This window comes from Lytechinus variegatus, chromosome 1, assembly GCF_018143015.1.
Source record: "Lytechinus variegatus isolate NC3 chromosome 1, Lvar_3.0, whole genome shotgun sequence".
Lineage (NCBI taxonomy): Eukaryota > Metazoa > Echinodermata > Echinoidea > Temnopleuroida > Toxopneustidae > Lytechinus > Lytechinus variegatus.
Window position 1 is genome coordinate 40,122,233 of NC_054740.1, and position 15,709 is coordinate 40,137,941.

The 15,709-nt window shown below is 39.4% G+C and overlaps 1 protein-coding gene across 1 annotated transcript in view; it reads left to right on the forward strand.

Annotated features, from left to right (window-relative positions):
- LOC121413942 overlaps nucleotides 1-15,086 on the forward strand; it is a 28,019-nt gene extending 12,933 nt beyond the window's left edge. The window contains exons 7-17 of the mRNA XM_041606964.1: nucleotides 789-906; nucleotides 1,510-1,644; nucleotides 3,270-3,361; nucleotides 4,300-4,531; nucleotides 5,410-5,489; nucleotides 6,022-6,265; nucleotides 8,377-8,456; nucleotides 9,077-9,311; nucleotides 9,580-9,660; nucleotides 10,383-13,375; nucleotides 14,517-15,086. Of these exons, the coding sequence (XP_041462898.1) occupies nucleotides 789-906; nucleotides 1,510-1,644; nucleotides 3,270-3,361; nucleotides 4,300-4,531; nucleotides 5,410-5,489; nucleotides 6,022-6,265; nucleotides 8,377-8,456; nucleotides 9,077-9,311; nucleotides 9,580-9,660; nucleotides 10,383-13,375; nucleotides 14,517-14,678 (4,452 nt within the window). The 3' untranslated portion in view covers nucleotides 14,679-15,086. The remainder of the gene's footprint in view (nucleotides 1-788; nucleotides 907-1,509; nucleotides 1,645-3,269; nucleotides 3,362-4,299; nucleotides 4,532-5,409; nucleotides 5,490-6,021; nucleotides 6,266-8,376; nucleotides 8,457-9,076; nucleotides 9,312-9,579; nucleotides 9,661-10,382; nucleotides 13,376-14,516) is intronic.
- Nucleotides 15,087-15,709: the final 623 nt, after the last annotated feature.

Sequence of the window (15,709 nt, forward strand, 5' to 3'; positions counted from 1 at the left end):
CCATTTTCTTTTGATTAATGGGCAAACGGGCAATATGATTGAGCAAAGAACAATCAGCCATCCGTCCTTGAAATTCTTCCTTTTTGAATTGTTTGGATTTCCATGGGTGATTCCATTTGCTTCCTTTGCCCTGTATTGTTTTGTTGGTTTCTTATCTATTTTTTGTTTTTTATAATCATTGTTTTTTATGATGATTGAGTGTGCTTCAGAATTTCAATTTTGCTGTAATTGTCATCTTTGACATTGTGGAGTTCTTGCACTGTGATGCAGAGTGGATTCAAGAACAAAGAAAAATGTATTGTCAAATGCCCTTTCGTGACAAAGAGCCGCAAAGAAATGTTTGTCAAAAATTGGTGAATCAAAACAGCAGGTTTTCTTATGACAGAATTGCTGTTCTGGTTCAACGAATACCTTCCAATTGTTTTATGTATTTTGATGGAAATTTTAAATACATATATTTTGTTCTTAAATCCGTTCTACATTTCAGTGTGAATACTCTCTAATATCACCACCATTGAAGATGAATACCACTTGTGGTAATGATCAAAAATTAGTTTGAACAGAATCCCATGAATTGACCACCCGTGTGTTGGTACGTTGAAATAAAAAATATGTGCCAAATAGCTCTGGAAGAAAATGTGAAGTGCTGAGAAATGAGCAAAGTAGGCACGGAATTCCATCACATGTCCGGTATTTTCCCAATGTTACACTGTCCCACATATGCTTATCTGTGTTAGTGATCATCAGATTTGATCTTTTCATGCTACCTTTCTTTCTGTTTGGCTCAGGCACCCATGTCACAGGATTGGAAAGGTAACCTGATAGGGGCGATGATAGAAGTGCACAATCGAGATCCTGAGGAATCGCCCAACAGCTTCTGGGTAGCTAGGGTTATACAGATGGCAGGTCAGTAATCAACCAATCCCAGTCTCTATAAAGGCCACTGCACACCTTACAATTGATCTGCGATCAGATTTTGGAATAAAAAACATGAAATTTGTGCTGAATCTCTAAAGATAATCTTACTCTGCAAAGTTCTAAATCATCATAATTATGTTAAAATCTATGACAATAGTAGCCTTCTTGATAGAATACAATTAAATTCAATATCTTATCACTATGACGTCACAGCAGTATTGCGATAGGCTATGATTTGAAGCTAATTTGGACTTTACTCTGAAAAGGAATAAATTTAGTTTTTATTTCTAGGTTGAAATGTGAGGTTAAGATTTGAAGGTTACTTCATTACATAAAGACAAATGGATATATTTTTTGATATCCTAGATTACAAGGTGAGGTTAAGATTTGAAGGTAATGGCTTTAAATGAAAATGAATGGATTTGTTTTTTGATATCCTAGGTTACAAGGTGAGGTTAAGATGTGATGGTAATGGCATTAAATGAAAATGAATGGACATATTTTTTGATATCCTAGGTTACAAGGTGAGGTTAATATTTGAAGGTAATGGCATTAAAGAAAAATTAATGGATATATTTTTTTATATCCTAGGTTACAAGGTGAGGTTAAGATTTGAAGGTTACGGCATGGACAGTAGTCATGACTTCACCCTTCATCTTCTTATGGCTGAATGTTACTCTGTTAATGGTGCTGTCAAAGCAGGTCACATCATGAAACCACCAAAAGGTAAGTCCCATATATGCTTTCTTCTGTGGTGTTTTTGCCACATTTACCACATTTTCTTCTTTCTCCTTCCATTTATTGCACACTCCAGCATAGGAAATACATGAGGATGACTGGCAATTTGCCCTCATGACAGCGTTTATTGCCCCTAAAATTTGCCAAATGGAATACGTTAGGGCAACCATCTTTTCTAAAGTTGCCTCAGATGTCTGCCACGAAAAATATTCAAGAACCTTAACCCTAAATCTCCCGGGGTATTTTGATTCTTGTCATTCCCGGGGGGGGGGGGCCATTATGGCCCCCCTTTAAGATCTCGGCCGCCGATCGCGCGAGCGACGCAAAAATTTGCACGCTGGTAGTGTGCGATGTAATCTACAAGTCTGTATGGTAAAATTTTCCAAAATAATGAGATTTTATTTTATATGAATTAATTATGCTAATTTATGCATAAATCATACTTTTTGCTCTAATTCACTAAATAAAGCTCCTAGAATGCTAATTTTTGGTAAAAACTTTCTTTGTAGCATTCTTAAAAATCGTAATTCAAAAAAACTTTGGTTTGGAAATAAATTTCTTATGTATTTTATTGTTTTATGAATTTCTTATGTATTTCTTTGTTTTTTTACTTTTTGTTTTTTATTGTTTTTTCAATGGAAATTGTTCCAGACATAATTCTGATCATAAACAAGGCAAAATTAATTAAGTTTAATCAGTAAAAGTAGAAATAATGATACATTTATGAATTTTGGCTAAATACGCAATTTGCATTGGATTTGTACATGAAATCATGTTTATGAGCAATTTTGGGTCTGACATGCACTTGCATAATGTTGCGTAATGTCGTTACCGCGTACCCGGGCGTCACAAATTTGGTCTCAAAATTTGCGCGAGACTTGAATGTAAAAAGTCAGTGAGCTGCGAGGTGAAAAAATTTCGCGCAGCAGATATATCGCGAAAATTGTTGAGGGGGGGGCCATTATGGCCCCCCCCCGGGAGAATTAGGGTTAAGAAAATCAATATTCTACATACATCAGAATACTGATTTCTGCTTTTACAGCACAATTGCTGATTGGGGAAAAAAGAAGCCCTTGAAAAAAAAAAATAACCCGAAGACAAAAAAATTATTTCCTACCTTGGTGCTCTTGTTCTCGTAATTCTTGTTGTTAGATCTTCTCTAATAAGAGCTGCAAGTGGTATGCTGTTGTTAAACCACATTTCTTTGATTGATTAAAGATTTTTGTGCAGCTTGGAATATATATTAATCTTATACAGTACACCTTGTAAATTTCATGACTATGAGAGTGATTAGAATAGTCAGAAATGGTTTCAAAGCAAAATATTAAAATAGGTCCCATGATAAACAAATGTACGGGACTGCATAGAATATTTCCCTTAATCATTTAAAACTTTCTCTTGTTGGTAGGACTGTTAATCAATTAAAGGAGAATAAAACACCCTGGAAGAATTATGTATAGCAGAAAAATCAGAGAAGAAGATCAATGAAAGTTTAAGAAAATTTTGTCAGGATTTGAGGTATAGCTTCTTTCTTTTCCAATTACTTAACAATCTCATTGATGTATTTCTTTTTGTCTTCTTTTTCTCAAAATTATTGACATGGCTCTTCTTAGGTGTCCTAGCTCGGTTAGGTAACGGTTGGCAGGAGCATCTAGCTAGAGTTGCCCATGCAGGAAGTCCTACCATTGTGCTCCCTCAAAACAAGGTATTTTCACTTGATGGATTTATTTTTATGAACTTCATGAATATTTGTGAATTTTTTTTTAGCAGAGAGCTAATTAGTCTGAGAAAATCATTGACAAACCTTACATGAAATTCTCCCTTGACTGGTATGTATGCCTTTTAAAAAGTGGTATTGATATAGTTATGAATTGATGTATTTCCTTATCGCAACATTGTAGCCGGTGATGACGTTTATATCATATAACCCTGGAAAACTCAGTAGTGCAATGTATGTTAGGCTGATGATATCTATCTTTGCATATTCATGCATTTCATGGTCTTGTATTAAAAAACCTGTGTCGTACAAATGACAGTTACATGTACTACATGTCCCATTTGGGAAAATTACATGCTATATAAAATCATGAAATCAAAAGGGAAGGGAGTGACTGAAGAAGACGGAAGAGGCAAGGTGATGGAGGAGATTAGGAGGGTTGGGTTGAACGAGGAGGGTATGGGTGGGTGAGTGTGATTTCTGTGAGAGCGGGGCTGAATCTGGTCATCCGCGTGGTCGGGGACTAAACCAGACCTAAAACCCGGATTACTAATACTATCATTCAGCACCTTGGCCTCTTTTTCTTCTTTGGAATAATCTTCCTCCACTGCTGAAGATTCTCGCAGATGTGCTTGTATGTGTGTTTCTATGCTGGAATGAAGGTGTCTAGGGTGTTGCAAGAAACTTGCAGTCAATTGCAAGTCTATTTGCGATTGATTGCTGATCTGCTCCATGAAACAAGAAGTGGAATCTGATTTGCTACATTATAAATTGATCACTCAGTTTTAAAATTGCAACAGAGTATTTGCGATTGATTGTAAATATTTTCTTGCGACACCCCGTAAGTGTCCAGGTACACTGTGTGTATTTACATGGTGCAAATAAAATGAACTTCACTCTGTTTTATCTCATGTTTGTTTGTCTAGGATTACCTGATATGTAAATTCAAAACGGGCATGCATCTCGAGGCCGTTTACAAACAGCAGATCTCCCATACCATTGTTGCCACGGTGACGGAAACCGTGGCTAATCGCATCCATGTGCAATATGACGACTGTAAAGACCTTAGCAAGGATTTCTGGTTCCATGAAACCTCCCCGTGGATCCATCCCGTCGGGTGGTCGCAACGGGTCGGTCATCCGATCATCTCTACTGCTGGTAAGGAATAGTAGTCTTGATGATTCGGAGGAATTTGGTGCTGATTGATGATGGTTGTGATGGTGGTGATAGAGGTTGTGCGGTAAATGGTGGCAGTGATAGTGGTGATGATGGTAGCCGTGGCTGCATTTGGGATAATGATGATGGTGATGATGATGTAGATTGTGATGGTGGTGGTGGTGATGATGATGATGTAGATTAAAATTGTGATGTGATGATGACGATGATTATGATGATGGTGTAGATGGTAATTGTGACTATGATGATGATGATGATGATGATGATGATGTGGTAGTGATGATGATTGTGATGATTGTGATAATGATGAGGATGATGATGATGATTGTAATAATGATGATGATGGTGATGATGATGATGGTGATGATGATGATGATGATGATGAGGATGATGATGATTGTAATGATGATGGTAATGATGATAATGATGATGATGATGGTGATGATGATGATGGTGATGATGATGATGGTGATGATGATGATGATGATGATGATGGTGGTGATGATGATGATGATGATGAGGATGATGATGATTGTAATGATGATGGTAATGATGATGGTGATGGTGATGATGATGATGATGATAGTGATGATGATGATGATGAGGATGATGATGATTGTAATGATGATGGTAATGATGATGGTGATGATGATGATGATGATTCTGCTGATGATAATGATGCTGCTGATGATAGTGATAATTATGACCACAATGATCCTGATGATGATGTTGGTGGCTTTGTAGTATGGCAGGTGATTATGATGATATGATTATGTTGACAATTAGGATAATGCTGAATTAATATGTAAAGATTCGGACAGTGAATTATATATATTTTGTATTTTATTTTGTTCTTATAGCATATAAATCTGAGGCATTGGATAAAGGAAGGAACCAGAAAGCTGGGGAGGATGATGCACCATGGGATTTATTCAACATGGTATGTATTTTTTATGCTCTTCACCATTAACTTTACAAGCTGCTATGTTATAATTATGTAAGCATGCCATGTACATTATTCTTGAAAGTTTATACCAGGGAGATTGACAGCATGACCACTAGGCTACGTTCGCTCTCTCCAGTGGGAACTATACTGAAAGGAAGGACCTCCCCCCCCTTAGTCGCAGGGTGAATGTAATCAGTCAGACATCTTGCGGGGGCATACATGGTGTATAGGGTATAATTCTAAGAAAGCTGCTAGCGAGCCTAATTAGTTTTTTTTTCTTACCAAATCTTAGTTTGTGATAGATTTTGACATAATACTCAATGATTACATCATATTCTTTTTCTGTTTCTTTTATTTTTTCCCATGTCATGATTTTTTTTAATTTTTTTTTTTGGGGGGGGGGGTCATGGCCCCCGAAAACCTCCCCAACTGTGCACCAGTGGTGCAGAAATAAAATTTATCATAATTTTCTATATGAGTAAAGAAATGATTTCAACAACATACCTGTGTTTCTTCCAACCAATAGCCATCGTCCAGAGAGGAGACGCAATTCCGCATCGGGATGAAGCTGGAGGTGGTCGACCCGCTCCGTCTCGGCACGGTGTGTGTTGCCACGGTGATGCAAGTCCTGCGGGAGGGCTACCTGATGATAGGTGTGGACGGTTGTCTGGAGGATACCAACAGCTGGTTCTGTTGCCACAGTACCTCCCCTGCCCTTCTACCCGTCGGATTCTGTGAATATCATAACATTGACCTGCAGCCTCCAAGAGGTAGGTACAGGGTTTCCACAGTCATGGAAAATCCTGGAAAAATTTATCGTCATGGAAAGTCAGGGAAAAGTCAGGGAATTTGGAAAAGTTTGTGAAAAGTCATGGATAAGGGATTTTGGTCATGGAAAAGTCATGGAATTGCATTTACCTCTTGGCTATGGCAGCTTTCCGGTTGTGTCTTTCAACTCTCATACTCTGTAATCATACTCTGCTATTATAATTGGTGTTCACAGCGTGTCTGATTTTGGAAACCGTGCCAGGAAGGAAGTAATGGAAAGCAGCAATTTAGTCATAAAAAGTCATGGAATTCTGTTTTAAAATTTCTGTTGGAACCCTGTAGGTAGCACTCTAGGGGAAGGGGGGGGGGTCTTTTACAAAGGGTTAAGTGTGACTTATGGGATGTTGCAAGGAACTTGCAATTGATTGCAAGTCAATTTTACCTGTAGGTCCTGATATCAACTATAAGTTATAAGCCAGTTCGTAGTTCCTTTCTGCGCATGATCAAAAAATTCTACGCTTGATCAGAAGAAGGTCATTTGTAATAAAGTGACATGGTGCTTTAAAATCTAATGAGATAAGCACCAACTTTGATGTCTTGATTGTTCATATATTCTTTTGAATTGTCGTTTTCATTTACATCCACAAAAAACAACAATGCTTCCACGAACGACTGGTATTTCACAGTTTGTCAAGTACATTGTGCAACATGCTAAGATATGCATTCAAAATAGGAATGCAACAAATACCTTCATTAAGTGTTCATTGGTGTGCTATTCTAGTCACCTGGTCTATTCAATTTCTTCATCCTGCTATGTAAGGCAAGCTTACGTAATATCTTGCTTTGAAATCTGCCTATCATGATGAAAGAAATGAAAGGTCATTTGACCAAAATTGCCCATGAAGTAACTACGAACTGGTCTATTATTATCATGATTTATTATTATCAATCACTGGTCTGCTCCTTGAATCAACAGGAATAAATTTGCTTGCTTTATTTAAACCGATCTATCACTTGTTGATTTCCAACTGAAATTTGGAATTGATTGCGAAACCTTCTTGCTACTGCCCCAAAAGTCGCTTAAATTCCCAGTTGTGTATGGTATAAAAGGCATCATCGCATTTGTCAAATTATGCAATGAGGATGCGTGCTGCTGGATATTCATCAATGATATTGCGTGTCAGATATGCTTGCATCAGCATTTAAGTATGACTTCTAAGTCACACTTAAATCTTCGTGAAACACCCTCCAGGGTGGTTTTTCACAGTGCTGTCCTTCAAGTTCTTTTTTACTTTATGCACGACTAGAACATGTTGTTAGGTGCAAAGTCAGCTAGGTAGGAATATATCATTTAGCACAAGAAAAGGGTTACCAGTCGTGCGTAAAGTAATTTTCAAACTTGCAAACAGCTATATGAAACTCCCACCGGGGTGCACTTTCCACACAGAATTAACAGTGGCATTCAGTCATGCTTTAGCACCATTGAGCACATGTTTTATAACATCCAATCTTATTGATAATTATGAGGTTAGTGTGCATCCTCTGAAACGATTTTTCCAATGCGATGATGCCTTATTTAACTAATTAACTTATATGGTGATGATGGTGGTGATGGTGATGATGGTGATGATGATGATGGTAATGATGATGATGGTGATGATGATGAAGGTGATGATGATGGTGATGATGATGATGATGTAGATTGTGATGATGATAATGATGATGTGGTGGTAGTGATGATGATGGTGATGATTGTGATAATGATGATGAGGATGATGGTGATGATGATGGTGATGATGATGGTGATGATGATGGTGATGGTGATGATGATGATTAAATGATGGCTGAAGCGTTGATTATTGTAGCATTGATGTTGTTGGTAATTATAGTGAGAATAATAATAATGATGATGATGATGATTAAATGATGGCTGTAGCATTGATTATTGTAGCATTGGTGATGATAATGATGGTGATGAGGATTTTGATGATTATGATGGTGGTGATGCTGGTGGTGATTATAGTGAAAATAATGATGACCCTGATGAATGGAGTCATGGTGTTCCTCTTTCTTAGTCGTGAATTATGAACCCCTTTGTTTCTTGTCTTTGTAGGTTCTGATAGCAATTTTGACTGGGTAGATTACTTACGGATGACAGAATCTGTATCAGCACCCATTGAAATATTTCATCAGGTAAGCATAAGATTTCTTTCACAAATCAAATGTTTTCTAGATTATGCTAAGTTATGCAAGAAATCTGATATTTTTTTGGGGGGGGCTTCGTTTTTAAAAAGAAGACAGTCATGGCAAAAGCTTCTCATGTTACAACTTTATCACAAAAAATGTATTTAAGGGTTAAACTATTTTGTGATTTTTTAATAACTTTTAAAATCCTGTTCCTGTTTCTCATATATGTAAGTGTTTAATAATGATAGGCATTGACATAGTGCCGTCTGTATAGGAATTTTATTCCGAGGTGCACTATTATTTTTTTATCAACACCACTATTATCTCTATCATCACCATCGTCGTCTTCATTGTCTGTATCATCATCATTAATATCATAATCATTGCCATCATGATCATCACCATGATCATCATCATCGCTACCATCACCACCATTGTCATAATCATCATTATCATTGTCATCATCAGTGCCATCAACATCATCACCATCTTCATTATCGTCATCGTCGTTATCATTATTGTCTGCATCATCATCATCCCCACCACCCCCACCTTTATCGTCACTGTCATGGTGATCACCATCACCAGAAGCTTGCTTCATCTCTCTCTTTGTCCTCTTTCTGCAGAAAACTGTCGACCGAGGTTTCAAGGTCGGTCACAAGCTGGAAGCGGTAGACCTGATCGAGTCCGGCTTCATCTGCGTTGCCACAGTAACCAAGGTGGCTGGGCCGTTGCTAAGGATCCACTTTGATGGATGGGATAGATCGTTTGATCAGTGGATGGACTGTGACTCGCCAGACATCTGCCCAGTAGGCTGGTGTGAAATGGTGTCGTATCCGCTACAACCTCCGAGAATACATGGTGAGTAATCAGACTTCTTTCTTGAAGTAATAATCCCTTTGGCAGCCCATACAGGAAGCTACAGTATACTGTAATAATGAATGAAGTGAGCCACGTGAAGGAGTGTCATGAAGTGCAGAAATGGTAATAGGTAGACATAGCAATATGTAAGATATATGAATATGTAAAATATGTATGGTTTACGCATCATATCAAAGACTATTCTCTTGTACCCATGATATCAATGCAAAATACTTGAAAAGTTCTTTATATCTCTCTTGATGAACAGAGTCCCAGGACTACATCAGCATCACACCAGTATGCAAACCAATCTCAAGGAGAAAGCACTATCCTAGCGCAGAAAAACGAAGTGAGTGCTCACATACTTCAGAGTTGGGTAAAATGTTTGCAAGTGAGAGTGCATAAAGAGAGTCAGAATGATGAATGAAATTGGATGAGGGAGTGTTTCAGAAATTTAAGTGTCATGCTTGAAGGACAAGTCCACCCCATCAAAGAGTAAAAAGAAAAATCCAACAAGCATAAATGCTAAAATTTCATCAAAATTAGATGTAAAATAACAAAGTCATGATATTTTAAAATTTCGCTTACTTTCACAAAATTAATCCTATCTAGGCCGATTCGTGCAATATTTTCTTGCGCAACTTTTGAGACCAATTCTGCGGCACCCGGGTACGTGGTTCCGAAATTACGCAACATTATGTAGTAGTAAACTACTTAAATTCATTTATATTCATTATTAAGATGAAGTACAGGATCCCTACCTGCACATTTAATTTAGGGGACTTAGAAGACGACTAGAACAGACAAATCTGCATAAGTCAAACTTCTGGGAATACCAAAAGTCTGTTTGTATTAGATGGAATTGATTTTGAAGATATAAATAACACACGCTCTGCTTAATCTGGTCTGAGATATTTCTTTTACTTTGGCAATTATTCAACATATTGAGAATTAAACTTTGTGGACCTAACTGTACTCCTCTTGATAGATTTTTTGTATCTCTTGGAGATGCCTTCAGCATGGAAGAAGAAAAGTTGATGGTCATAAATCTTTGTGTTTTTATTTTCCCAGGGATGTTTCTCACCCCAGCCTTGGAGAAGATGAGTAGACACACAAGCGATGAGGCTCAGAAGATGATGCCATCTGTCTATTCCTTCTCTGATGAAGAGAGTAACCACGAGAGGACAATCATCCCGCCTCCACCAAAGAAACAGCTGATCAAGAAACCGCAGAACCGCACCAACCTCAAGTTAAAGATGTCCAAGACAACTTTGAAGCACAATGGGAAAGGCAGGCCTTACGAGGCGGCATCTCATCACAATTATGCATTGCCATCGTCCCGAGAAGGTAACAGCAACGCGCCGGGTCAGCAGCCGCAGGACAATAAGGCAGAACCTGAAAAGAGCGTGCCGCCAGAACAGACACTCGGTGTGAAGACAGGGAGTATGTTGAATGGATTCTTAAAGTCCGAGAACATGGAAAAGGGGGAGTTCATTGTGGAGGTTGAGAAAGGAATTGTGGGGAACCATTCCAAAGCAGATGCATCTATATCCAGTCTTGATTCGCCTCCGCTGTCTGCAGATTCTTCGTCGGGCTCTATTGGGGCTGGTGCGTCTCATCAATCGGAGCAGTCGGAATCTAGAGGTGATCCGGAAGGTCCTGGCAAGTTCACCATGAGGAACTGGTCCCACGTAGAACACAAACAGTGCACAAAGATGCTCTCTTCAAGGCCGTTCAAAGACTTTGGCAAAGAGAAAAATGATGAGTTTGGCATCGAGACATATGACTTTGAAGATGCATCTATGGCACCACCTGTTCTTATACCTAGTGTCAACAAACATGAAAAGAAGAAAAAGAAGAAGAAAAAGAAGAAAAACAAAAAGAAGAAAGATAAAGAGAAAAACAAAGATGATGAGGAACCGGAAAAAGAGAAGCACAAGAAGGAAGGAAAGAAAAAGAAGTCAAAGTTAGATAAAGAGCGTAAGAAGGAGAGGAGGAAAGAAAAGGAAAAGGCCAAAGCAAAGGCTAGTCAGCTATCAACCCTGTTGAATCTGCCTACGGAATTGCCTTCGGTCATGCAAACCGACATGGCAAGTAATGAGGAAAATGTGCTTAATCATATTCTGAATGACAAAAGCACGCCCCCTGGCGGACTGGACTTGAACAGAATGTCAAAGGTGAAATTTAGTATGAACACTGGAAGCAATCCTGAAACAAGTAAAGATACGTCAGTCAGTGAGGACAATAGAACTGCATCAGACAAAGTCTCTACATTAGACAGGCTTTTGGCTAAATCTGTGGATGAAAGTGTGTCAGGACGAGTAGCTCCTTATACTGTGTATAGTCAAACCCTGAAATCGGATAGTTCGGCGTTGACAAGCTTGCCAGTTGGTTCCAGCACAAAACCTCTTGAATCACAGGCAAAGGACAGTAATACCAGTAGAGAATCAAAGCCAAGTGTGGGATTTTCATCTTTTGCAAACAAGGATATTGGAAAGCCGAATGTGCCAAAGACAAATTCTTTCATCGACAAGACCAAGTCTAGAGACCTTACCCTCAAAGAGCGGCTTTCTAAAGAACTACAAAGTCCCAGTGATGATCCGTACAACTTTGAAGCTGAGCTGAATGAAGAAGTGCCTGTCAGACCTATCAAAGAGAAAAAGGCTTCAGCATCTAACTCACGGAAAGATACTATGAAAGGTAGCTCTGCGAAAAATGGGACGGTATTGAAGTCTGGGCCAGACACCGCGGCACTCTTGGCTTCACAAGCCCAGGTCCAGAAAATAATCAAGGATGTGAACACGTCACTGGCATCCCAAGAACATTCAAAGCCAGTGACTGTTTCTAAAGAGCAGGTAGGAAAGAAAGGCCCCGCTTCTTTGCCAACATCGCGCGGTGGAAGAACGCAGATTTCGGAGGAAGATGAACTGAAATTGAAGCAGTTGCGCTCTCTCTTCCTGCAGCAGGAGAAGATTAGTGACATTCTGACAAAGCAGCAAGCCAAGAGGAAGAGACGAGTTAGCAGCGAGGAGCAGTCTGGGATAGCGTTGATGAATGCACAGGGTATAACCCAGGTAGGGTTCTTGAACTCGCTGGATGGTAGTACCACTCCTAATCTCCCATCTCCTCAGCAGCAGGAGATAATCAGGATGATGATGCAAGGTCAAACCCAGAGGTCGCATATTCCTCCATCCAGTCTGCCTCTCGGCCCTGATCTAGCAAGTCCTTCTCAGCTTAGCCCTTCATCCAACCCTGGTGTATTCACTGGATTCAGACCAACTGGTAGAGATCTGTGCAATATGGTCGCCCTGTCAAGACCACCAAAAGAATTCTGTATGCCAGTGAACGTCCGTTCCCCCTCCCCCACTGCCATGATGCAAGGCCTCACCCATCCCCCTCGCATGTCCCCAACAAGTATACCTCTATCCAGTCCTACTTCCATGTCTCCTACGATAAGCAGACCTCCACCAACATACAGGGCCCACTTATCTCAGGCATTGCGAAATATGCCAAGATCCCCTGTAGACCCAAGATCAGACTTCTTGCCGTTCCCTCCGCAGCACCGCATGCCAATTGACTCCAGCTTTCCTATGCCACACCCCCATGCCAACGCCCCTCAACGTCTACCCCCGCTGCAATCGCTGCTAATGCAGCCACGGTACCCGCCCCCACCGCACCCAAAGAAGTCCGCCTACCCAGCCCAAGCCAATCATTCCCTGGGTTCGCCACAGATGTCCGGAGTGCCCCCACCAACACATATCCTGGCACCTCCACCACCGTCGGTTCCACCTCCGCCGTACAACCTTCACCAGGCCATGGTCAACCAGCAGTCTCCACTGCCGAGCCCTCTGGGTCGCCAGGCTCCCTCCTCCAGTACCAGTAGCCCACAGATGAGCCCTGCCACACCTGGTGAACCTGCCCTCACCACAGAACAGCCAACCACACCGAACGTCAAGTCACCCGGTGAGAAGATGCCGAATCCTTGGACGTGGGGGATTCCGGAGGTGGTTCAGTTCCTAGCTGAGACCGGGGAAGGCTCATGTGCAGAATGCTTTTGCAGACAGGTTAGCTATTAATTGTGTAGGATAGAAACTACAGTTTGGGAAGAAATTAGGGTTGACATTTGCCCTGGTGACAGTTAGTCCAATGAAAAATATGACCATTAATCAGAATGTTTATAGAACTTAATCAAATGTTTATAAAACTAACTGCTGAAACTGAATAACCATATTCCTTATCTTTATATTTATTCTATACCAAAAACTCTATTTATACAATCCTAACCCAATGCCCACTGAGATATCAAGACCGGAGCAAAGGTCGCAGGAACAAATGCCCTGTCACCATTATTTTAGGACCTTTTTCCTATTAAGCTCCCATACAGTATGGTCAAATATTTTTTCCCAAGCTGTACATGTATATTGGTCTCTGAATTATTTAAATCTGTAGGTGAAGGAAATGCCGATTCAATATCATAAATTAGCCTTCGGAGAGGAAAAATACAAGTTTGTATTTGTTTAGTAAATGAACAACTTATAATTGCTGATGGCATCAATTTTCGGGTGAACAATAGGTCTAAGTCTCATTTAGTCTGATGCTCAGTAGTTCTGATATCTAGTCTGTTTACTTATTATATTGTACTCTATCAAATAAAAATTTGGTTCATAGTACAGCTAACTGTAAAGACAAAGTGGTATTAGACCAAGTGGATATTAGACCAAAATAGTTGTAGCCTAACTGGAAATTAGACAATTTGGTAAATGGGCTTTTAGACCAATGGCTAGTAGATGAACTATTGCTTGATGAACTTGGATTAGACTATACAGAATGAGACCAGGGCCCTGTCTTACAAACAGTTGCGACTGATCCAATCAATCACAACTATAGAAATCCAGCAAGTCAACATCTATTATGCATGTTCGTTTTAAATATTTTCTAACAATGATGTATGTTCATTGTTTTCTTGAAAATTCAGTGTGTTTCTCTTTGTGTACAAAGGACATTGTTCAAATTTCTTGAAGAAAATATTTTGACAACGATGGAATTCCATAGGATTGAGATTGATTGGATTGATTGTAAATCTTTGTAAGACGGGACCCAAATGGAGAGAAGATGGCCGATATACACCAACAATTAATCAATGATGATACAAAGATTGAAAATAAAATGTTTCTCTTTCCTCTCTCTCTCTCTCTCTGACCACAGAACATCAACGGTCAAAAACTGATGTCTCTTACCAAGGAACAACTGGTCAAACTGACAGGAATGAAGGTGGCGCCCTCGCTCAAGATCTACGAGCAGATTGTCAAGCTAAGGTCCAGATTTCCCATCGGTCCTTCCCCGCAGTCAGACTCCATGTCCAGATGATAGTCAAGTACTAGAGACCCTCGTATTGTCATACATGTACTCTCAGTTTTGTTTTTAGGAAGTTTTCTGAAGTGTTTCATGAAGTATCTTGCTATTGATTCGCACTCACTAATTTGTTCTCAGCCAATCGGATGGAAGGATTTCAGTAGCTTTTAACAGCTTGTTAGTGAAAATCACTGAGGGTTTGTTTCATGAAACAGCTTGTCAGTGGTTTTCACTGACTAAATTGTCCTGAGCCAAATTTTATTTTTTGTCACAACCCTGGTTGGTAGGGTGGGGCAATTTAGCTTTAATAGTTTGACCCTCCTATATGCCTCCTACTCCTGGGCTGTGTCTTTTAAAGAGTTACGATTGATCCAATCAATCAGAGCTATGGAAAGCCAGTTAAAGGGGAATCCAGCCTTGGCCATAAAATGTTGTGTTGGGAAGGAGAAAAATAAATTAAACAGAATGGTGAAAGTTTGAAAGAAATCGGACAAGCAATAAGAAAGTTATAGCTGCTTTAAAATTGAGATCACTAATACTATGTAGATTTCAAATTGGCAAATTATTATGACAAGGGGCAAGGACAACTTTCCCAAAGGCCATGCACTTTATTATCAGGGACTCAGTACTCATTCCCCTGGGGCAGTAATCTACATTGTAAATATAACCCAGGTAGTATATCGTTTTATGTCCTCATGAAAGAAAAATATAATTTGAAATAAAACTTTTGGGAAAAATTACATTTTAGCCATAATATGTATTGGAGTACATGGAAGAGTAGTCCTTGCCTTACATCACTATGACATCCCATATGCGGCCAATCTGAAGTCTCCATGGGTATAGTGATTACCAATATTTACAACTTTTAAAAATTCATAACTTTCTTGTTGTTTGTCCAATATTGTTCAAACTTTCACCTATCAACTTGTCTGATTTTTCCTTCCTTATAAAAGCAAGTTTTTATTTGGGTTGGATTCCCCTTTAAGTCAACATATGAAATGCATGTTTGTTCAAAATTTGTTCTAGATATGAATGTATATCTATAA